Source organism: Diadema antillarum, unplaced genomic scaffold (assembly GCF_040938485.1).
Source record: "Diadema antillarum isolate AM-2024a unplaced genomic scaffold, OU_Dant_1.0 scf00000165, whole genome shotgun sequence".
Lineage (NCBI taxonomy): Eukaryota > Metazoa > Echinodermata > Echinoidea > Diadematoida > Diadematidae > Diadema > Diadema antillarum.
Window position 1 is genome coordinate 1,218,253 of NW_027271054.1, and position 25,021 is coordinate 1,243,273.

General features: G+C 37.9%; 1 protein-coding gene across 2 annotated transcripts in view; it reads right to left on the reverse strand.

The window, feature by feature from the left end:
- Window positions 1-297: 297 nt before the first annotated feature.
- The window catches only part of LOC139722434 (phosphatidylinositol-binding clathrin assembly protein-like), a 123,341-nt gene continuing 98,617 nt past the window's right edge, over window positions 298-25,021 (reverse strand). For both annotated transcript variants that reach the window (XM_071633728.1, XM_071633729.1), the window contains 7 exons: window positions 18,692-18,772; window positions 16,492-16,675; window positions 12,840-12,905; window positions 8,893-9,025; window positions 3,362-3,451; window positions 2,079-2,213; window positions 298-1,301 (listed from right to left, as the gene is read on the reverse strand). In XM_071633728.1, coding sequence (XP_071489829.1) covers window positions 1,290-1,301; window positions 2,079-2,213; window positions 3,362-3,451; window positions 8,893-9,025; window positions 12,840-12,905; window positions 16,492-16,675; window positions 18,692-18,772 — 701 coding nt within the window. In that variant the 3' untranslated portion in view covers window positions 298-1,289. The remainder of the gene's footprint in view (window positions 1,302-2,078; window positions 2,214-3,361; window positions 3,452-8,892; window positions 9,026-12,839; window positions 12,906-16,491; window positions 16,676-18,691; window positions 18,773-25,021) is intronic.

The window sequence follows — 25,021 nt, forward strand, 5'->3', positions numbered from 1 at the left end:
GCAGACGCTCCATTTGAGAAAACTTCTCTGGCCTGGCAGAATAGGATGCAAGACTGCAAGACAAGCCACCAAAGGCCAAGAGCAAGCTAGATGTAGTTGCCATGGCAACTACACTTCACTCATTTTACCATGCAGTAACTGTATAAAGTCTCCTTGCAAAATTAGATCCTGGATGAGCCAACAAACATTTCAAGTGTTGACAAGCTCTTAAATTGGCCAAATACGTTAATCATCACATACCACTTTTTTTTTTCTCCTTTTCTACACATTCTTACTTGTTTATGTTTTCAGGCTTTGTTTTTCTTTTTTCTTTTTTACAGTTGTCTACATGAAGGCAGGATGGACGGATGGACATCAATTCAGTAGAATCCGGGCTTTGCCTGATAGTTGTCAACTGAAAAAAAAAGACTTTCGGCTGATGCAAATATGAGCAGAAAAAAAAAAACAAGGACAAAAGGCCGAGGTAATATGGCCACAGTGATTTCTTAAAAACTACCTTTTACATAAAGATATGATCAGTGTACTCCTGTTGACTGCTATATGATGGAATTCTGCCAATATTTACCTTGGAAATTAATACTTGCATAAGTGAACTTATAATATAAGTATTACTTATACTTGTATAAGTGAACTTATAAGAATTCGAAATCCCCTTTTCCCTGATCCCTATCTCCTGATCTCTCTAACTCTAACTCTCTCTCTCTCTCTATCACTCTTTTGCATCTTTGTCTACTTTTGATATGAACATGACATGATTTGTGACCTGATTTCCAAACGTTTTAGAGAGGGCGCCCTCATGGCTTTAATAGGGAACAGTTTTACACAGATGCAGACATCTAGAGCCCCATGGTTCACAGTCATATTGATCTGTAGCTGGCTTCTGGTAGAAGAGAAGACAGAAAATGAAATGGATGGAAAAAAAAAAACCCATAAAAGTATCATCAAGTCTGGACGTTTCTGGAAACCCAGAAAAGAATCAACAGATCTGGATGTTTCTAGAAAGCTCTGGATGTTTCTAGAAAGCTCTGGATGTTTCTAGAAAGATCTGGATGTTTCTAGAAAGCTCTTCAGGGCTGGCATGGATGACGGGATTCCACAAAGCGATGCCTTCCCCCCTCAGACCCCGATGTGCACTCTTCCCTCCTGACTGGACTCTGCCATCTCATCATCATCTCAAAAAATGTATTCACATAGTTATATCTATAAATCTATGTATATATATTCATAAACTCATAATATCTGTGACGCCAGCGCGATTTTCTCCGATGTCGACGGTGGCGCTCATGGTCTCAGAGACTCCCCTGTGGGTGGGGCGATGCAAGAGAGAAGAGAAAATGGGGGGAAAAGATTAGGATGATTTTACTCTTTAGAAATGCTCTCTTCCTGACTATCTTGGTACAGGGAAACTCTGTTATACAAAGGTCACCATAACTGCCGATTTTACCTCATTGTAATCAGTACCTCTTCGTACAGCTGTTCAATCGTCATGTAATTAAAAGTGACCAGCTAAATACAGTGATGGAAATCGGGTCCGCCAAATTCACCTTGTTGAAAGTTTCACCTCGATGTACAGTGAGCTCGTTATAACAAGGTTTTTCTATGCTACATGTAAGTCATGATATGAAATAATGCATATTCCAATGAAGATCAAAATGGTTAGCTTAAAGTCTACACTATATATTTTGTTCTTGTTATTTAGCTTTTTTTAAATTTCCATAACATTTCATTAGCCAGAAGTATCAAACAATCACAAGAGTATACAATTTTAGAAGAAATGTAAGCAATTTTTTTCAACTGTGGTTCTTCGGATAAAAAATCTAATATTTCTTGATCTTTCTTTCAGTCACAGTGAGCCAAACAGACATCTCGCAATGCAACAACAACATCACAGATCTTGATATAAATGCTACGATATTAGAATTTGGTAATAAAATGTAATATGTTAGTCGTGTAAATCACATGCTCCAGTTTACTGAGTCTACAGCAGTTTGAAGGTAATCCCAATGTCGTGTAAAAGATAGTCAATAGTCTCTCAGGTTGTGGCCACATCTATTACCACCTACAGCTCGGCAACTTACGAATGGATCTGCGGGAGCTTGCGTCTGGGTGGGCGGCCTGGCCTGCTGGTACATTGGCTGACCCATTCCTACTGCCGCTGGCTGACCGTACATGCCTCCCATGGGGGCCATCCCCATGGGCCTTACACCCATACCCTGCACGGAGGAAAAGGGGTGGGGGTGGGGGTTGGGAGAGACAGGGGGGAAGGCGAGAGAGAAAAAAGGGGGAAAGAGAAAGAGGGAATGAGAAAGAAAGGAAGTAAAGAGAGTTGAAAGAGAGGGGGACGGATAACAAAGGAGAGAGAAAGAAGAAAGATGGAAAGATTAAAAGTTGTTAAGCAACCATAATTAAAAATTGTCTTCATTCGCATACTGTCACTTGCCTAGCAAGTTTACATCGTGCAAGCCCTAGGACCCTTCTGCCAGGCACACAACAAATTATCGTCCTTGGGTAGACAGATCTCGAATCTGAAGGTCAGTGATTTTTAGAAGAGCAAAAACTTTTTTATTTTAGCAACATTTTCACAAAGGAACATCAATGCTGACATCAAATTAGGGTTAAACATTGTTTGGGATTACATGGATAATTGTTCTGTATTAAAACCTAACAAACAATAATCCCAAAGTAATAACATTTCTGGGGTTTTTTTTCCGTAGTGTGAAAAATAATTTTGGCTACACATTATCATTCGCTTTAATATTCTTACTGTCAGACATTATAAAAATCATTTTAGTGTTTCTCTTATCTAACTCTAGACTGCAAATACCACACCTTCAATTGTCTTCACCTAATCCTTAAAGCATCCACACTCTTTGGTGGTATTTACCAAGCTATTTCACAGGCAGTAAGTCAATCCTTCCCAGTACAAATTTGTCTGGATGAGGTCAGATGAACCTACTTTGGTAAGACAATGCAAATCACACAAAGCCAATGTGATCCAAACACCTTGTATTCCCAATCCATTTAAACAGTTTAGGTTTATGACACCTGTGTCTGCTACCAGAGAATTAATACACAATGGTGGAGTTGCGATCATCACACTGAGAACAATACATGAGTACAGGCGACTCCTGTTATTACAAAGTCCTTGGGACTGGTAATTTTCATTTGTTCAATCAAATTTCATTGTAGCCAAACAAAAAAAGAAATTAACAAAGATGGATAGCTTATAAATTTGGGACCTGAATTTTACTTTGTTGAAACGAAATTATGTTACAACTGTGTTTGTAAGAACGGGAGTGGACTGTAAAATAATTTACTGTACGGTGAGTGAATGCAGGTTGAGTTTCACTGTGAGTCTTACCATCATTGGCTGACCACCACCCATCATATTGGGCTGACCACCAAACTGCCCTGAGAAAGCCTGCCCCCTCCAATCCGCTGACTGACCAACCTGAGGAGAGAGAAGACAAAGTCACACTTACTTGCCCGGTTTCTGAATTTTGCTTGACCAACACCCCACCCTGAGGGGAGGAAGGGGAGGTGATTGGGGGGGGGGGGGGGGGGGGGACCAATAAGAACTGTATCTTGACCCTGCAACAAGTTTTCATATAGACCATACAGGACTGGTGTGAAAAATGTCCCAGAGCCTTGCTACATTTCTGACTTCTCAACAAAAACAAAATAAACCTAATCAGCAAATTTGGTACAAGCACATTCATTGTTTTGTGGTGGTGTGGACTTCATTGAAAGATATGTCCACAAATGTCAAACAAGTACCATTCCATCAACACTCCCCACGTGAGTGTTTGGCTGAGGGGGGGGGGGGGGGGGTGTGAGGGGCATTGAGGCATAGAATGTACATGTTTACTACTCTTTGTCATGACTCCTTTACTATTCTTACAAAAAGAGCAAGGATGGGTTAAACGTCCATTCACACACATTTGACATACTGGTAATCAATTTTCTACACATGTGTAATGAGTGGTTTCCCCCCAAATGCTGGAATGGAATAGAACTAAAAGTAAAAATGGTAGTAAAGTGTGCATCTGAGAAAAGGCACACAGTACTTCTCTTTGTCCCTGTGCACTAAACAGATCTCATAAATCATTCAAATTCTATTAAAGCTACAATGGTATGATGTACTACATGTATGTGACCTTCTACGCCTTAATAATCTATGAGAAATGGAAGAAAAAATAAACAAATGTTAATGTTTACATGTGGTTTAAGAAGTTAGTTAAGAGAGGAAAAAGCAACGACTGTAACTTAGACAGATAAATAAACATGAGATAAACCTCCGTTTCTGGCACAATGGTTGAAGCCCGTAATTCACAAGCACATGTTAGCGACACATTGCAGGAGATTCCATTTGGTGGAGAGGGGTGTTTTCAGAACTCACCATGGATGTGTTTTGCGGAGGAGGAGGAGTTGGTGGTGTTGGTGCAGACTCAAGCTCCTTTGTTTTTGTAAATTTATTTTTTTTTTGTGGTCATTTTTTTTTTTTTTAATGGGACAGCATGAAGGACAAGTAAGTGAGAAACAAATCATTATTAGCAGAAAATGAGTAAAGTTACAAGTTAGACGAAGAACAAATGAAATGACACACTGAACATAAAAACATGGATCACATTCAAGGGTGCAACTAGAACAACTAAAACTTGATGATGGCTACATTAAACGACATTCCAAGGGTTTGTGGGTCTTATGAATGAAAGTGGCCAGGAAACTGAATTGTAATACTAACTCTGCCACCCGGGTACAAAGACAAACATACAAACAAACAAACAAAATCAAAATCAAGGCATGTAGTGATTGCTTTGGTGACTGGTATCAAAGATGATTTGAAGATTAGATGACTCAACCTTAAATGATACCTCACACATTTCTCCAGCATCTCTTACAGTGATTTCAAGACTCGTCTTTGCAAAGGAAAACTCACAGACTTTTGACAAAGTGGTATACATAGAACACATCATGCTTTTTATTTTATGTTTTTTTGATGTGAAGAATTGAGAGAAAACTTTTGATAAAAGACTTTTGATTACCTATCCTACAAGATGAGAAATGCACCATGAAATATATGCAAAGTATCTCTTTTGCGTATCAAAGTGAAAATGTCGTGGGTTTTGCTTGGCATGTTGCGAAGTGAGAAATCCGCTTATCAGATTACAAAACCCTTCATATGTTCTTGGAATCACTTTGTATCTGAAAGGAAGGATATTTCATCTGTTGATGTTTGTAAGTTTGCCAAAAGAAAATAAATGAGACAAAGTTAGTGTTAGGGGGAGGGAAGAGAGGGAAAGAAATCTGTGGCAGTGTATGAGAATAATAACCTCAAACATAAGCATCACAGCCATAAAATTCTAATAACTTCTAATCACTCGCAACGGTGACCATTACCACTCTTTCTCATTTAATTCCACATGATATGTCTAATTTTGCAGCTATGAAAAATACCAGTTTTCAAGCACAAAATATACAAACATTTTGATCCAGGTACACCTCTACAGAAATTATATACTACTGGCCAGTGACATTAAAATATATGTGTATGATTACAGCTGGAAGTTTCATGAGCATTGAGAGGAATAAACCAAAAAATCAATGTCCCTATCCCTGTCAATGCACAGATGCAAATAACGGAGAGTAAAATGCAAGCAAATGATATCCCATCACAGGTCTCAACAAGTGGGATTTATTTCGTCATTATCAGGAAAGATTTGTTTTTCTATATTAACCATTCATCCATGTTTTTTTTTTTCCAGCAAAAAGAGCCTTGGAACATGTAAATTTTATGACAGTATGCCCTTACATGGCATTAACATACATGTAATTTTGTAAGTGGTAACAGAAATTGAGGGCTAGTATAGTTTGATGGAGCACATAACCATTGAGGACAAAGCATATAGATATGGGACCACGTTTGGAATGAAAAAAAAAAAAGAAGCATATTAAAATAATCATGAAATCTCCAAGGTATGTACAATGAAGTCTGTCTTTACATGCAAAACAAAAATACCCCCCCCCCCCCCCCCCGCCACATAAACAAAAACAAAACAAATCCAACCGGGAATTATACTAATCTCTCCTAAATATGCCTTTGCATTAATCAGATCAAGAAATATGTGCTGAAGACGTGTCCATAAAAAAGTATGACTTTGTATAGAAGGGAAGGGTTGTATATTGGTATAGTACAGAAGTCACTACAACTGACAGACATATGACTGCAAAATAATGATAATAATAATAGTAATAATAATAATAATAATAACAATAATAACAATTAAATAACAATAATGATAATAATAATAATAATAATAATAATAATAATAATAATAATAATAATAATAATAATAATGAAATGTTCAGCAATGCATAACAAAACTTTATTAATGCACAGAGAAAAGAACAGAGCGAACACAGACAGAGCAACAAATGGGTGGGACTATAGGGGAATGTGACTATTGCAATCCTAAAGGTAGTAGTGCCTTGCAGGGCAGAAGAATTTTACCAGCTGCAGGAACATGTGCAGAAAGGGCTGGTGATTTTTTTTTTCCTTGTTCTGCACATCAAACAGTATGTTCTTCTATTCTCAGTATTATTTCGTACATTGATGTAGTGAAGAGTGAAGTCTTCTTTAATCAAGGAGAATGAATCTATATGTGTGAATTAAGGGAATGTAGCAATATTAATAAAACAAATTAGATATGAAGTTTGAGGAAAATCAGACAATCCACTCAAACGTTACAAATTTTCAAAGCTAGATGAGAAGACTACAACACATTGTGACATCGCATGTAAAGGAAAACGACTTTAAAAAACTTCACATATTTTTTTACTTTTCCTGGGTAATGAAACAGCACTTGATTTATCTCTTTCAGAAACCAAGGAGAATGAGATTTCACTTAACATTGTATGTCAGTAACAAGTCAAAGGAAGATGTTCTTTTCATTAAAAAAATGACATTTTGTGAAAATACATATGAGAGGTCACACACTAAAGTAGTCTCTTCATCCAGCATGGCTGTACCTACAATTTTACAAACTCATAACTTTTCAAAAGATTGTCCAATTTTCCTCAAAATTCACTGATGTGTGCTACTAAATAATATTGCTGCATCAACTCAATCCACATGTATATTTGGATTTCATTCCCCTTCATGGAAAGAGATCCCAACCTTCTGGTGAAAAGTGACCCCAAAAATCTGAACCTCTCTTGCACACTACAATCTCAGGGGGGAAAGTGAAGCTAGGAGCGACAATGACAATATCAACGATGGTGAGAATGACAAATGGGCAGTTCTATGATGTATTTTCTCTCACTATTTCTATTCTAGTCAACTAGATATACATCTTCTACACATTCACTGTCCTTTAAGAGATATCAAACCACATACCAGGACACCAATACCATCCCATTCCAAATCCCCATGACTATCGACCATTTTGACACCAAGAAATTCCTACTGACCGACTGACATACATACATACAACTCTATAGACTCTACACTCACAACCATGCCACATCCCCAGTAATTCTTTCAAAAAGTTGACCTTGTCCCCAGAAAAACAAACAATCAAACAGAGTTGACCTTGACATCCCAAATTACATGTACACTTATATGGCACTGCCCTGAACAACAAGCTGTCAGTTTTGAATGTCAATAATTCATGCGCTGTGGCATGATGTATTTTGCCACCACTATCATTCAATACACCGTCCGATAAAAAAATCTGACCAGTCAACTGCCCAATAATGCCATTAAATCTAAACATTCAATGAATTAACAAAAGCATGAATAAAAAAAGTAACCCAATACACCATTATACAAGATATTGTGCAAACAGAGGAGTAAAAGTAGTATATTTTCATCTTGACCTTTGACCTTTGACCCTTGCTCATCATTATTCATCACATGAAAGTTTAATGATTTGATCTCTGCCCAGTCATACTGTTTGAGTGTATAGTAAGTTTGATGGATTTATGCTAACAATGCCTCTTGTTCTACATCACTTTAACATTCATAGGGTACCCTTTAATATCTTGACCTTTTGACCTTTAACCTCCCAAGTTCCTCAAGCATCATCCCAAACCCAATCTGTTAAGACTCTGGTATACATACAGCCACATGACAATCTAGATGAAATCATGCCGAAGACTTCTCGGAGTACTGCCCAAAGAGTCAGACATCAAATTTCAGCCACTACTTTTTTGGGGTCACTTCATTATTTCAAGAGCATTGACAGATAAATGCCTGACAATATTTCTGAGTATAACCCACAGTATATGCATCAAGTTTGAAGAAATTCTGGTCGATACTTCTTCAAGAATCTTGAGTTTACGAAAATGTCTGCATCCAGATGGATAATCCAACATACAGACAAATGGACCGTCAACTAAGAGGATCTAACATCTGCATCGGAATATCTTGATTATTTGATTTCTCCTTAAGTTTGTAATACCCGATTCTTAACAACTGCTACCATGATCTCATCATTCCTTATGACATGCTGTAGAGTTGCGCATACATTGGCATCATGTAACCCTTTGAATTTGACTACCTGGTACTAAAAGTTCTGGGGTTAGGTCTTCCTTGCATTAAAGTTCTATGACTCCTCCAGACCTCTCTAGTCCATAAAGTTAATCCCTCTAACTCCAGATGTCACACTACATAGCAAAAACAAATTAGTTGTGTGTGTTTCATGATCATATGCAAGCAATCATGTACGTGAAAAAATGTATGCTTCTCCGAATATGTTCGCGCTGGTACACTTTAACTTGATTTCATGAAGAAATGTGAGTTTTGATGACTCAAGCAAAATGTGTGTATGTTTGAAGTGTAGGGAGTTTTGAACCATCACCGCAAGTTATCTTCCAACCAGCGGAACTTACCATGTAGCCACCCATGGGTGGAGCTCCACCCCAGGCGGGTGCTGGTGTGCCACTGGTAGTAACCTTCTGGGGTGACCATCCCGCCCCTCCCGTTCTTTGGGAGGGCTGGTTCTTGGTCCACTGGTGTTCGGTCCTACAAAAAGAGAAACGACAATGTGACAAGATGTTAGAGAGTGTCTCTGATGTTAAAATCAAGATAATGGTATTTCCAGCACAGATGACTTAAAAAGCTAGAAGAAAATAAAACAAAACAAACAAACAAACAAACAAACAAACAAACAAAAACTTGGGAAAATATCAAATACTCAACTGACTTTATACTGGCTGACCATCATTTCAATTCTCAATTGATTATATGTACATCTGAACTGGAACACAGAAAAGCAATATGAAGAGCTGCATTTTCATTCTTGCTTTAAACTTGGCAATTCTATGATGACTTACACAAATCAATATCACATATGACTACAGTGTAAAGTGGTTGAAAGAATATTGTTGCTGGATTGTAGTTCCTTTACAGAAAGTGAAAATTTTTAATGAAAATGACAACCTGAAATGATCCCCACCACACCTTTGTAGCTATACTTGCCTTTCTTTATAACTTCTGAAAAAAATAAAAATATATTCCCCTAAACACAAGCATAACAAATAGCTATAGTACATCAAATTACAAAACCTTGATGATCACAAAAAATAAAAATACCATATACCAATACAGCTAAAATTGCCTAAAACTAAACAAGGGAGTTATACACAAAGATACAAACAAAGTAATACATGTGTTATCTCTTTCTAAATTGAGGCAGACTGTCATTGTACATTTCTGTACAGCACCTTTTCACAACATACAAAGAACAGGTACCCTTAACTAGGGAAATCAAAGAGGAGATGTCAGATATTGCATTTCAAAACGAAAGCACATTTACAGAAAACATTACATTGATTGCTTACAAGTACAACCTTGAATTCTAATGAGAACAAGACTTGTTTGAAGATGTAAAAAAAATGTATGAAAAAAAATCGTGGTCATTAAAAAGACCAAGTCAATCAGGTTGGTATTTAGTTGTTTTTTTCCCCCGTGGGTTATATTCAAACAGATGATATTTGAGTTTCCTTTTAATAGTTTGAGCGTGAATCGTCAAGCTATGACTTAAACTACATGAAATTCTTGGTAAGATGTATGTAAAATACATCAATACATGTAGATGAGGAAAGTATGATCCATTACTGTCCTTGTCTAATTGTTTGGTCCTTAGGATGTTATGAACAAGACACATTTACACAAGAATAATCAAATCATATACAACACACAGTGACATTTCTGTTGATGACACAAATGAGCAGAAGTGAATCTTGGATCAAAGCGTGGTCTCTCCAACATGGTTCTCTTTCGAGCACATGCCCAGTAAAATAACAAGTGACTTAAAGAGTCTTGGAATCTAAGATGAGAAGGGGATCTCCATTAATATAATCTTGTTGCAAGTTCCATTTTACAACTGTAGTATTACCCCAAAACCAATGCACTCCCACCCCCTCTGTCTTGCTGACTATGGGGGCGGTATAACTACTCATAACTTGATGTAGTGGGGTTCATCTTGTGACAACATCACTAATAATATGATAAATGACAGGAATTTAACTGAGATCACCTTAAAGTAATTACTCTTCACTATCTTATTATTTTTAAAGCTAGTTACAGGACTGCCTACTGTACTTCTCCATGTCAACTCCCCCCACCCCACCCCCCCCCAAAAAAAAAAAAAATAGGCCTATATATACATATTCTGATGGCAGAAATCATATCTGGTAAAAAAAAAAAAACAAGGCAAGTGCCAAAATGTGTCTCGCCCATTTGCGTAGAAGAAATTAATATTTTACAACTCCCGGAAGTTCACTGACCCTGTGACCTTTGTTTGCGAACTCCCCCGGAAGTTCACTGACCCTGGGCCTATGACCCCTTTGACCTTGTGATGACCTTTCAACTCCCCAAGAGACATCTACCATCCAAGTTTGGTCACAAACGGACATAGGGACCAAAAGTTGGGAGCCATAATCGAAACGCGCCGTAAAAACTTAACATTGGGCCCTAAAGTTCATCGACCCCTGCCTGTGACCTTTGACCTTGAGGTGTACTTCATGTTTGGTAAAATGTGTAACTGTGCATAACCACTCTTCCCTCCAAGTTTGATTGAAATTGAAGTCGTCAGTAGAGAGTTATTCAAGTTTTTGTAGCGTTACAGATGGACGACGGACGGACGGACAGACAGACACCGTAGGTAATCCCTTAGTCTCCCCGCACCTCCGGTGGGCTCGACAAAAACTAAAAAAAAAAAAAACAACCTATAATATTCAGCATACATAATCTAATTTCAGGGGGTAAAAAAGACTCACTTCTCTTGTTGTTACAAAATCTTTATTGCCATTTTTGATGAAATAAAAAATATACTACTTGATATAAAGACATACTAGTTGGCAACACTCTTCAAAGACCATACACTGTGGTACATAACCAGAATGCACGAATACCAATCTATTACATACATGTATATTTCATTAAGATCTTTAAGTACCATAATCTAATAATTGTGCACAAATATCACCACATCTACAATGTATATAGTAAGCTGACTTTGGGTAAAAAAGTATCTCCATAAGTTCACAAAAATTTGCGCAGTCACACAAATTCATAAACATTTCAATTTTATATATTTCTTTTGATTACGGTTTCTCCCCTCCATCCCACCCCCCTAAAAAAAAAAAAAAAAAAAAAAATCTGTATATCATTTCACTAGTATCAATGCAGAGCAGCATTCCATACATTAAATCAAAGGGGGCCTTAGCATTCCATAGAACCAAGATATTCTTTGTTTGCATGCAGCAACACCAACAAATGTGTACAAAAAGGAGAGACATTCCATACCAAGTAAGAAAAGACAACAGTCCCAATCATAATAGAAGTTTTGTCATGCACTTGCAAATTTATGCAACATTCCACGGGACAGATCTGAGCATTCCAACTAGCATTTTCCTTCAGAAAAAAAAAAATCCATAAAAAGATGATTGCATTTACAGATCGAAATTCATATTTGTTTCTAGACTTGAGCAGTATGTACACTTTCATTAAGTTAGACACTATGCATGTGTATATAATGTCTGTGAAGTGAAAACTCAGCAATTTTTTCCCTAGTTCTTCTTCTTCGTCATCAGTGTATTCTTTCTTCCTTCCTTCTTTTTGTTCTTCATTGTCATCTTCTTTCTTTTCTTCTACCTCGAATTCTTCTTTTCCTTCTATTTCACTTCCTACTCTTCTTTTATCTTTGTCTTATATTATGGAAGATACTAAATAAATGACACCTTCTATACGGAGGATGGAACAATTGTTCACAAAAAAGACAACATAAAATCTTGGCCTACTTACAAGTACCTAAAAGACAAACTTACATAATATTACACTTCTCTGTATAGATTCCATGTGTAAAAAGGACCATTTAAAGAGGGATTTACTTCCAAAGAAAAAGGACCTGCTAGAAAGATGGTGACCATCAGTACAAATATGAAGAAAGTCACTAGGAATCTTATGACATACTTCCCATCCCACTACCAGGTAGCTGGTGGGGGGGGGGGGGGGGGATGTTTTGAGAGACCATGTAAGATATTCTAGCCAATTAGGCAGTAAGTACACCTGTGTTAGTCTAGCTGACAAGCTCCAAAATGGTACAGAACACCTAACATTGTTAGTAGTTAGTTCAGGTTATGAATGTTAGATTATTTAGACAGGCATGTCAGATTTGTATTCCAAGGCTTGATAATGAATTAGTTGTTAGTTAGAGCAAAAATCAAACGAAAACGAAAATAATGCTATTAAATAGATCGTGAACCACAAGGCCCAACTAGAGCACAAGCACTCGTCACTACTCTTGATGTGTTGTTTGCCACTGAGCACCTACTTCAAACGGCCCATTCCATGAAGGTCAAAATCAAGTGCACCACTGCCACTCCCTGTTCCAGCCGTTCTGCATTAGTGGTAGGGTGAGTAAGAGCAATGACAGCACAGCAGCAAAACGGGGGCAGGTGGTAGGGGGAGGGGGCGGGGCAGGGATACCGGTTTGGGATGCCATGGAAGATGGGTGAGAAATTTAGGGAGGGGAAAGGGGATGAGATGGGTAGATGATTTTTGTACGTTGACATGGCAGAGAACAAAGCGAGAAGGGATGGGAGATAAGGTCAAAGGTTGGGAGATGGGGTCAAAGGTTGGGAGATGGAGAAGAGGAACATGAAGGGGAAATGGTGCAAAATTGGGAGAGTGATCACACGACAACATTAAAAAAAAAATAGAAAAAAAAATCATTTAAGGAATGGAAGCAAGATAAAAGGAATAAAAGAGATCAAAAAATGATAATGCAGGTGTTTTGAGTAGAAAAGTACACATAGATGAAAGAGGGAGTTTTTAAACAGGAAAGGTGCAAAGACGTAAAGGGAAAAGACAGATTAGGCACAAGGTTAAAGAGAAAGAATAACACGTAAGCCAAAAGCGATAATTCAATTGACAGATGTAGAGGGAAGTAGAGATTGAGATGGAGAACAAGACAGATAGATAGAAGATGGGAACAAGGTCGTATTGTTATGAATTTGTGATTGGAATAAAAGCAAAACAGCATAAAAAACAAGATGAAAAGATAGAGAGGTGTAAAGGTGACAAACAAAGGGCAGAAGGACGTGAAGAATAAGAGGAAGGAGATATAAGGTAAACCAAAAATGACAAAACATTCATGAGGAGGTGATGGATGTGAAGCAAAGTGAAGGAATGGAACAGAATATAGACACAGAGAGAAGATAGGATGGGATATGCAAAATATATGACAAGAACAAGCATAAAGACAGTGATAATGATGATGATGAACAGTGGTGATGACGATGATGATGAAGATCATGGTGAAGATGATGGTGGTGGTGACAATGGTGGTGGTGGATGTGGTAATGATGATGGTGGTGGTGGATGTGGTAATGATGATGGTGGTGGTGGATGTGGTGATGGTGGTGATAGTGGTGATGGTGGTGGTGAATGTGGTGATGATGGTGGTGATAGTGGTGGTGGTGGTGGTGGTGATGGATGTGGTGACAATGGTGGTGGTGGTGGCGGATGTGGTGATGATGGTGGTGGGGGTGGATGTGGTGATGATGATGGTGGTAATAATGATCATGTTAAAGGTAATTGGAATGAAGGGAATTTTTTTTTCCCCAAAAAATGTACACAAAATGACATTTGAAATTTGATGGAAACGAGAAATATGATGGCACAATGCCAAATATGGAAACCATGGAGATGAAAAATGTTGTAGAGGAGATGGGTGAAATGAATGTGCCAATGGAAATGAAAGGAAAAAAAAAAGAAGAGAACATTGCCAGTAAAACAGAAGCCAAACATATTACACCAAGCACAAATATATGCCAACAAATGAAAGGTGACGTGAATAAGGAAAGACAGAGAGAAATGAAAGGATTATGTTGGTGATTCTGGATGAAAATTTGAAGCATTTCAATGCCAATTAATATGCAAAACAGTAAACACACACAAAAAAAAAAAAACAAAGTAAACAAAACAAAAAATAGTGTGATGCCAGTCTGGAAAATCCCCATAACTTTGCAAAATTCATGGAAAGTTAATAGTGACAGTAAACCGACTATGCGCTACAGTACCCACAGGGATTAAAACCAAGAGAGATAAACATGTCATGTACAACCCAAGCTGGAAAATGAGAGTTAAAAAAAAAAAAATCAGGAAGTGAATTCATGTGAAAAGTATATTTCTAAGCTAGCAAAATGTGCAAATGATGACAAAATGGAAATCGGGGCTTTGTTATGGAGTCTGGCAGAATCTACATATGATGATGAACCATTTTTTTTTTTGTGCTAGATACTTAAGTTGTCATAAACAAAGTCAATTATTATTGGGTGTCCAAGTAAGTTCTACTGACAGAGCACATGCAAGATGTCTCTGACTGGACCGCAATGAAAGCAGTGAGGGGGCGATAGCGAAACAAAAGACAATCTCAAGAACAGAGTTCCTTCGCTTTGACTCTACTGTTGGGAGACCAAACCACATCATGGGAGCTACAAAAAACGAAAATGCAACCATGCTATCCACTTTAGCCTTGTGGCATTTGATTAAGTCAAATTTTATGAGACAATACAGAATCTTCAATTTTAAATCATTTGCGCAGTTCAAAATTTAGCACAACTAAGTTTGTAGTCAGAAGGTAAACTGTGATCTACTTTTTTTTTTTTTTAAATAGCAAATATTCACAAAAATAGTGAGTGCTATATCTCATGATGTCTGCAGTTGTAGTGGTCTGGGTTTCAGAAATAAGTTTCTACTTAGTGTTTTGTGGTAAACAATTGCAGCACATTCAGACTGCATTCACAATCTCTGTATAGAGATATTCTTTTTATTCTATCAACCACTTATACAAAACTCAATCACATGACACATACAGTCTGGTCTGACATTTAAGTCAAAACAAACAGTAGAGATAGACAATAAGACAATGTGGACTCAAAACGGGAAACATTCCTGAGAATATTAAACATCTACAAGAATGCATGGAAAAATCATCAGTTTCATTCAGGATGATATAAGAAAATATATAAGAAAATATATATAAAAATTGATGCACTGCTTTAAAAACACGCATAAATATGTGAAAGCCATAAAATATCTTCATTTTTTTTTTCCACAACATGCATGCAGGAGGATAGATAAACTTCAATACTACAGCCAAACATTGTCTGCAAACTTCAATTTGAGTCCAAAAAGTAGAAATATAACACCAATGCTCACTGCATCACACAATTGCATATATTGAAGGAATAAAAAGGCACATAAACAAATCATGCCATTTCCAGCTTAAAATGAATATAATAGCAGTCATCAATGTTTCCTACAAGTTACTTGCAGAAGGTTACAGCATCATTGAGGTTAGTGTATGTGGTGTACTCATAACATGATTTGTGATTGGTTGAACTTCCATCATGTGACAGTCAATAATTTCATTATAGTGCACGGGTGGGCACTAAACCCATCAAATATGTGCATGGGGAGTGAATGTTATGAATACACTTCATTTAATTTAACTATCCACACACACTCTCTCACACACATCAGCCTAGACTACATAAACTCCAGATGCATTTCAGCCCTCATGCGCATCTACTTCACCTAATATGCTTTCTACCTACAGTTGCAGCTGCACGCAATGCTTCGGTGCATCAATGGAATCAATAAAAGAAGACGCGAATGTTTGGAACGGACACCATATTGACAGACAAAGCAGCAAAAAGGCAGCCACATTTTTTTCCTGATATTTGTAGCTGTTTTTTGAGGCTCAAAGATCCATCACATCCATCACTGCACATGCTCAATAGTTTAATACTTAAATGACATTGATACTACATATTTTCAACAAGATGTGCACTGCAAGTGAACTTTATTTTTGCCCTCAAAATAACTGATTCGATTTACTGCATTTTTTTCATTTTTTAATTCTCTCATTCTCTAACCTCTGCTTTCAAGTTACGGGATCTCAAACATCTGAGTCTTACTTTTTGGGTGATGCTGAACCCTTGATGTCCAGATTTGTCGCCAATTTGACGAGCGTGGAGTTCAGGTCGTTGCTGCCGTTGGACGCCATGACCTCCCTCTGCGACGGGGGCGGGGCTTGCGTGTTCATGGGCTGGAGAATATCCCCAAGACCCGCAGCATTGGGCTGGGGTACTGGGGACATGCCTGCAAAGAGATACAAGAGAGATATGGTAGAGGGTGCGGCTACGGAACATGAACACTGCTAGGATGTACAAAATATTGGCAGGGCTGCTAACGCTGGAAACTAGTTGAGAGTGAGACTCCCATAGGCCAATGCTATAATTTAGGAGTCAAAATGAGTGAGATCAATAGAAATGCATGCAAATGAAATAAAGTTTTAGAGTGAGAAAGGACCAAAATACGTGAGAGTTGGCAGCCCTGTATTGGGTATGACATCATGGCAAACAATGGAATTTTTTTGGTAGGAATTAAGGGAGAGGCTGAGTAGTAGCATATTGAGATACTCGTAGAAACATTGGCTGAGAGAAAGAAAAAGTGAAAGTGGTAGATTGATGAGATATTGGTAAAGGTATCAATTCAGATGAGGAGAAAGAGAGAAACTGCTGCAGCATTTAGTCATTGGGGAATATTTGCCACATCCACATTAAAGGGACTTTACAGTACTGGTTGAGGTGGGAATTCATGTTTTGAACATACCTAAGTGAGATAATGAGAAACTTCTTATGAAATATGAAAGAGCATGTAATTTTAAGAAGGATTCAACGTTTATTTGATGAAAATTGGTTTTCAAATGGCTGAGATGTCCAAAAAAGTGATAATAATAAAAGACTACATGCCACAACTTTATTAGGATCTCTTTGTTTTACCTTGTTTTTGGATATCTCGGCCACTTCAAAACCGATTTTCATCGAATAAACTTTTGATATCCCTTAGAATTGCATGCTCTTCGACATCTCATGGAGTGGTTTCTGAATATCTCGCAAAATGTTAAAAGCTAAATCCTCACCTCGACCAGAACTGTACACACCCTTTAAACACAAAGCGATATGCTCAAGAGAACATTTGAAAGAAATATTGGTGGAGATTTTAGGACAGAGAAACTGGGAGACAACTTAACATATGGGTAGAATCACCGATGGACATTACATAATTTAAGATCAGGAGACCAGAGATATTGGTAGAGTATGAATATAAAGCATTGGCAGTATTGAGACTTGTAAGTACAGATATCGAGTTCAGTTAAAGGCACATAGACCCGGTGGTTGCGGGGGCGCTGTTGGATGATACTGCCGATCACCGTTAGCATGATACAAAGATTGCCAAAGTTGAGCTGTCATCAAGAGTAAAGCGTGTAGGTGTTGCTACATGTATAACGTTGCCTTCGTTGTCTTCTGCGCGTCACGCAGTCTGTAGTGATGCCAGGGTGCGCGCTTCTTAGTATGACGTCACAGAAGAAGTTTGCTAAAGCTGTCATCATAAGCCGAATCATGAGCCGAACTGTGATCGGACCACTGACTACAGTGGATCTGACTTCTTCGGACTCGTGGAAATGGGTCACAGCATAAGCGCTAAAGAGGAGTCGATAGGATAGGTCTCTGTAGGAAACTTGCGCCGTGCACATTCGACTAAACCACCGGGTCTGTGTGCCTTTAATGAAAATACACACTCACATTCACATGCATACACAAACACACACTGTCATGCAATTCAAACTGTGTGGATGACTTGAGCAAAATTCTTTCTTCTTTGTTCTGGTTGCATTTTGAGTTATACTTTTCACAAGAGCACTGATGAAAGTGAGTGAGAATGTGGGAAATTTTGACTTCACAATGTAAAGGCATATGTGGCATCAACATGATGAGGTTCCCTTTAGGGCCCAAATTAAAAAGAGAACAACACACAATAAGATTGAGAGATACCACAACAAATTACAATGAATGAAATAATTTGAAGAAACGGTGGCAAATGCAAACAAGATGTTGGCAAAATTCATTCCTATATGCCATTAACTTTTTGTTTTCTTCTTTCATTAAAAGCCCATTGCTAACCCCTCAAACACACACACACACACATAAAGATAAAAAAACACAAAAAGAGGCAATAAACAGGAGGAAGAACAAAAAAAACCCCAACAACAAAGAAGAAAGAAATTACTATTTGCATAACAGCATGCAACCACGCCCAATTTTGGGTGTTTACCTGCTGGCTGCATGCCACCTCCGATGCCACTCCCGAACGCCTTGTCAAAGTTTGCACCGATATCGTTATTATTTGCAAAGCCTGTGAGATGGGGGATGAGATGCAGGGGAAATAATGAATGGCATGAGATGAGGCGAGACGGAAACTTGGGGGATTCCCCAACTTGGGCAAATGGGGGGAAACCCCTTTCACTTGCCATGGCTCACTCTCAAACCTTTTACACAGGAGCGATCATGTCAAGATGACTTTGATGAAGTACCATTGTCGTATCAACCCATCCAAAACTTTTCCTCCCTGTCGTCACGACTGTACATGTCCGAAACTTACTTACCAGACATCGTTTTAAATCCATTCAAGCCATCCGAAGTTCTACATGGAGCAGATTTGTGTTATCTACACAGAATGTAAATCTATTTGAAAGCAATGTTGGTATATTTTCTGGCATATAAAAGACTTTGCTTCAATCCTTCAATCTGATTATTGTGGCACAATTATACATAACAGACAGCTTTTCCTTCAGCCCCATATTTCACACATATTTTGTTAGTTAGTCAGTTAGTTTTTTTGTTTGTTTCTTTTGCATGAAAGTAGTCTTCAGTGATTTTCAAATCTCATCAGGAAAAGACTCGCTGATGAGGTCCAAAGGGTCTCAGATATTTTGCAGGCACACACTGGCTTTTTTAGGAGAAACCTGAAGTGAAGGAGCCCTTCGAACACATGAACAAGATGTAGAAGCGCATACAATACATTATACATCGTACATTTCATAGCACACAAATACTGGCTGGTGAAAAAACAGAAAAGAAAAAACCCAAAATACACCAATAGGGAAACACATGTTAACAGTTGACATACGATAGGTGCGGTAATTGAAGGCATCTCTGCCATGAAGTGTCATGAATGAGAACTCAACATTGAGGGCGCTGCTTAAATTCTCATTTACGTATCACAGCATGTGTTTATTTATTTGCTTGTTTGTTTGTCAGGATGTTCCTATAAATCAATTCTTCATCGCTTATGTAAATAAAATTGCAACAGGAGAATATCAAATATTATATATATATATATATATATATATATATATATATACACATATATATATTTTTTTTATTTGTTTTTTTTTGGGGGGGGGGGGGGGGGACATTCATTTTTATCACAAGACTAATGGGGGGGGGGGGGGAGAAGAAAAGCTATGAATACCAGGGGGAGAAATATTATCTATGAATATGCATGGACATAACATAGCATAGCATAGATATAAAGTCAAATATTTACTAAGATATGGAACAAGGGCTTACAAAAGGGATTGAGAAAAGTTCACTAGAATCACAATAATCAGTGTCATACAATGAAGAAAATAAATGAACAAATAAAAACCTTAACACAGTAGAGGTAGAGTACAGCAACTGTACTATGTAACATCAATAACAATTGGACACCAGAAATACACACAGCGAAGTCTGCTGCATTCTAACGATTAAAAAGAAGGAAAAAAAAAAAGAAGGGGGAAAATATGCATCACAAGAACCTGTGAGAGCAGCTACAAAGAGGAACCTGTCACTGTAGTATTCCATAAACACCCCACAAACTAAAGCTGTCTACTCGAAGTCTAATCAATGCCAGTAAATGATGTACAAGGGATACAGTGGTAATTACAGATACGGACACAAGCAATTACTTCCACCACAGCTGGTCTCATGAGTCAGAGCTTCTCAACACTATGTTAAGACAAAGACCTGAGATACATTCTAGGCTAATGACGATGTATCAACATGATAGCGGCGTGGATGGCCATCACGAAGTAAGGAATGAAGAGTGGCCCTTCAATGATTAAACCCTTTGAGGACAAGGAGCTGATTTTGCTATGATATGCATTTCCCATCTAGATACCTGCACAAGTATACTCAGGACTAGTCTTCATTGGGTTAATATTTCCCTGTACCTCGAGGTTTCAACTATTACACATGACACAGTTCTGTATGATTCAATGGTGAACATGAGAGCCCAGTGGAAACAGCAAAGCGCCCTCTAAAGTTTCTAGTCCCTTCAAATGCAAGATATCCACCAACTATATGTGATCTCACTGGTTTATTAGTCCAATAATGTGAAATGGAGAGCCAACACTAGCTACAGAGCACAGTGGTCTTTTTCAGTCCTTGAAAGTAAACCATTTTAGCAATTATGCAATGGACCAGCTCCAATTATTTGACCTATATGATTTGGAAAAAAAAAAAAAATCTCTCTTTCACTGCCTCTATAACACAAGATAAATAATGTCCAGAACAATTTCCTTTCAAATCAATGTTTCTTTTGTTGTTGTTGTTTTTTTTTTGATAGCTTCTCTGGATGTTTCCTTTTTGACCAGCAGCAAACCGCTTGATTAGCCTAATTTGAGTCTCTGCTATGCAGGGACACCTGAATTAAGCTTTTGTGTGCTGTTGCACAATATATACAAAACCATGAGCTACGAAAGCGATGTATGTTCACAGGGGCTGATGCTATGTTGTTAAAGTTGCCGCTGTCTATGGTAGTTACAGATATCTTGGAAGAACTGGTTAACCACAATGGCTTGCAGTTTTGTATAAGCTTCATAAGGTGGGGCAAGTATTTGAGGCTGCCAGTTCTGTCTGTATGTGGCTCGTTGACCTGGTAATACACAAGGGTGATTTTATCATTTGTAACTGGTGAGGATCAGTTGTGAGCTTTGGGAAGATTGAATGGATCAGAACATGAGAAAAGAGTATGAATAAGGGCTAGAAATGAATAGGCATACTTTAAAAGCATTTTCACAATTGCACTATAAATGAGTATTGCCCCCCCCCCCCCCCCCCCCCAACATGGGTGAAAAAAATGGATACCCGATTACACCTTTGGGGTGGAATAGGAATGGGAAGGTTCATGGGCAGTTGAATGGGGGGAAATAAGTGGATTGGGGGAAAAGCAGATATCCTTGCAAATGTGTAGGTACATAAGGATATCAAATACAAACAATTCAAGAAAAAAACTTTACCATGGCAATCAAACTTTTAACAGAGTGTAAATTATCTATTGATGTTGTCACCTAGACTAATGCTAAAAAAAAAAAATTAACTTAAGTTTGTAATCTGTTTTTATGCACAATGTCAGCAGCCAGTGTAAAACTACATAAAGTATGTACATACCCATAATAGAAAAGAATTCCTGTGATATTACTAACGCCACACAAGAAAGTAAAGGATTCATAGAGGTCCAAGCTACTAAAAACTGACTCAATGCTGTACTCAACCTTTCTTGATCGGATGAACTACTTACACGACTGAAAGTCAGAAAGTTTCAAACAAATTTTGCTGCTTTGTCTTATCCTGATTTATGTCCTATTTGAAATTAATTTCAGCTCATACATTACGCTTTGAGCATTGTTTTCAACAGCCTATTGTAACTCACATCCATTTCTGATCTTACACTACGTCTGAACCCACCTATCTTTGTCCCTAAAGTCCTAGTTCCCTATCTCTTGGTTGTGTCAGAAGATGAAATAAAGAAATACATCAAACGCCTGTAGGAAAAGGACTGTCAGTTCAGAAACTTTGAATTAGATTAATGCATTGTACCCATTAATCAATCGTGCCCATAATCAATTCATTGCATCGTCAGTTCAGAAACTTGAATTAGATTAATGCATTGTACCTATTAATTAATTGTGCCCATAATCAATTTATTGCATCATAAATATTTACACTGTAAATATATTAATCATTTACATTCATATGTCCGAAATGAAAGAGTCTAACAACTAGTTACACACAATACACTGAAGATTTACATGAAAAGTGTCTCCTTATATAAGGAAAATCCTTTCATTAAGGTGCAAAATCCAAGGAAAATGACTGAAATCTCTACCTGGAATAAGCTGAACATCTCTGCAAGCTGCAGAGTGCAAAACATGCCACATTCATGCCACAAATCAAACCGTTTCCACAGTGATCAAAAGACAATGATTTCTAAGTTTTTTGAGTACTTTATAGCTAGTTCAGCTGCATTTGAAAATCAATCCTCCTAGTTGTGACGCATTCATACTTATGCTACTTAGTTTCACGATGAACGTTTCAAGATGATTATTCACAATCGAACAAACTGATGTATTACAGAGTTCATGATTGTGATGGATACGCAGAGCAGTAACCATGACTATTCTGACACAAACTATACAGATACCACAACTAAGCTTTGTTGCTACCAAGTTCTAACCTACATGTAGTGTTTCAGACTACTCTATTGTACTTTTTTCTGGGCGTCCCTTGTGCAAAACTTGTACAAGGTACTGAACAACATGGAAACCGCATCCAATAGAGGGAAATTAAATAACCCACCAAACAGTAGCTTTGTATAATTCATCAGGAGAGAATGATAAGGGGTATATAAAGTTGCCACTAAACCCATAGTGTTCAAGGCAACTTAACGCCCTTCTCATTCTCAACCAACGAATAATGTCAATAATAGTTCCCAATAAGCAAGTCCCTGTAATGTACATGCTCTTATAAAAGGATTAAAAATTAAATCATAAAAACTTATCATACCACTTGTTGCTGACTCCGTAACTATTCAAAATATTCAAATATAACTGAGGTTAAGTTTATATGTCTGGGTTTTTTTTTTTTTGGGAGGGGGAGGGGAGTAGGAAGTTTTTTTCTTTTTTGTTAACGTTAAAACTTTCATTTGTACAGATACTAAAAGAAAAAAAAATGATATGAAGCCAGCAACTTTTCTTATAACATTATACTTTCCAGTATTCGATATATAGTACAATACAAACCATTCAAACATAACAGTCCCAATGATACAGCTGTACATTAAAAGTGCCTACACAAGTTCTCTACATGATTAGCACCAAAACAGACAGGTGTCATAAGAACAACAAGGGTAACATGGTAAGCTGTCAAAGGATCTCAAGTCAATGAGCTTTGCAATTTCAAATTTGTAATCAGCTTGAGTACTGTTCTCTGATTGGTCAGTGGGGAAGGAGGGGGAAGTTATGTGTGTGCTTGCGTGTGTGTGCATGTGTGTGTGTGTGTTTGTGGATTGTGTGTGCATGTGTGTGTGTGTGGATTGTGTGTGTGTGTGTGTGTATTCTCTTCATTCTGATACTAGCCATAGATTAGTCCATAGTAGCATCCATAGTGAAAACTATTGCCAAGTTTGTGTTCATCCTCCAAGGACCGCCAAGCACCAGCCAATCAGTGATTGGTGTCATATACACGCCCACTACTGGAACTAGCCAATCAAATCAGAGACAGATTTACATGCATGGCATGCATCACATTTTCATGGCTTCTTATTAGGAAGCGGGTGAGGTAGTAATAAGCTCAAAGTAATGATAGATCTATTGCAGGGTTGAAGGCAATGATAGATCAATTGCAAAGCTCACTGAGAAACTTTGACCCTGTACTGATTGTCAAATGATGGTGGTGGTGGTGGTGGTGGGGGGGGGGGGGGGGGGGGGTATAAGGAGGAAGAGAAAGGAAAGAAAGGGCAAATGAAACACTTAACACCGACTAGCATCATGAAAGCAACACTCGGGCAGAGCACACCACGCCCACAAAGGTACCTGGTGATGAAATCATAGACGATAGAATTGGCTGAGCGTGGGCTGTGAGAGATTGGATAGATGGGTCAGCAAGGCTTTTAATCATGAGGTCCATCACTTCTCTGCGTCTTTCCACAAAGAGGTAGCGGCATTGCGTTTCCATGGTGATAGGGACATCCCTTTGAAGTATACCTGATCAATTTGGCATACTTTTCCAAACTTTTGACACATTAGTATACAGAACAAAACTTTGATATGAAAAGCAGATGGTTGCCGACTCCAAAGACTTTCTCTCCAAGTTCTCTTAGCTTCAAACATGCAAAATGCATTTGTTTGTAGCAAGAAACTTATTTGAAAAACTAAATTGACATTGATTTCTGCTCAAAGCTGCTTGGTTTGCATTTCATTACTTCATTATGTCCCAGTAATGACATGTAGTATATTCTTCAGGCACCTGGAAATTTTATTAACTCATTTCATGTGACTCTGAAAAAATGGATACTTCTAAGTCAAGTAATCCATCATTACATCTTTATCTTGGTGAGAAGCTATTCTCATGATCGTTCCAAGACTTTGGTTCTTTGTCACTGAAAAAATTTTTGCCATCACTCTTTGCAGCAATTTTTTCTGCATTCTTTATTTTAAAATGCAGTATCACTTTTTCGTAAAGCGATACACATGGTATATTATTTGCATCTTCTGCGTGCTACCACTGAAACATCACCATGGAAATGCTCTGCTACAGTACAAATGTTAGTACAGTGTGA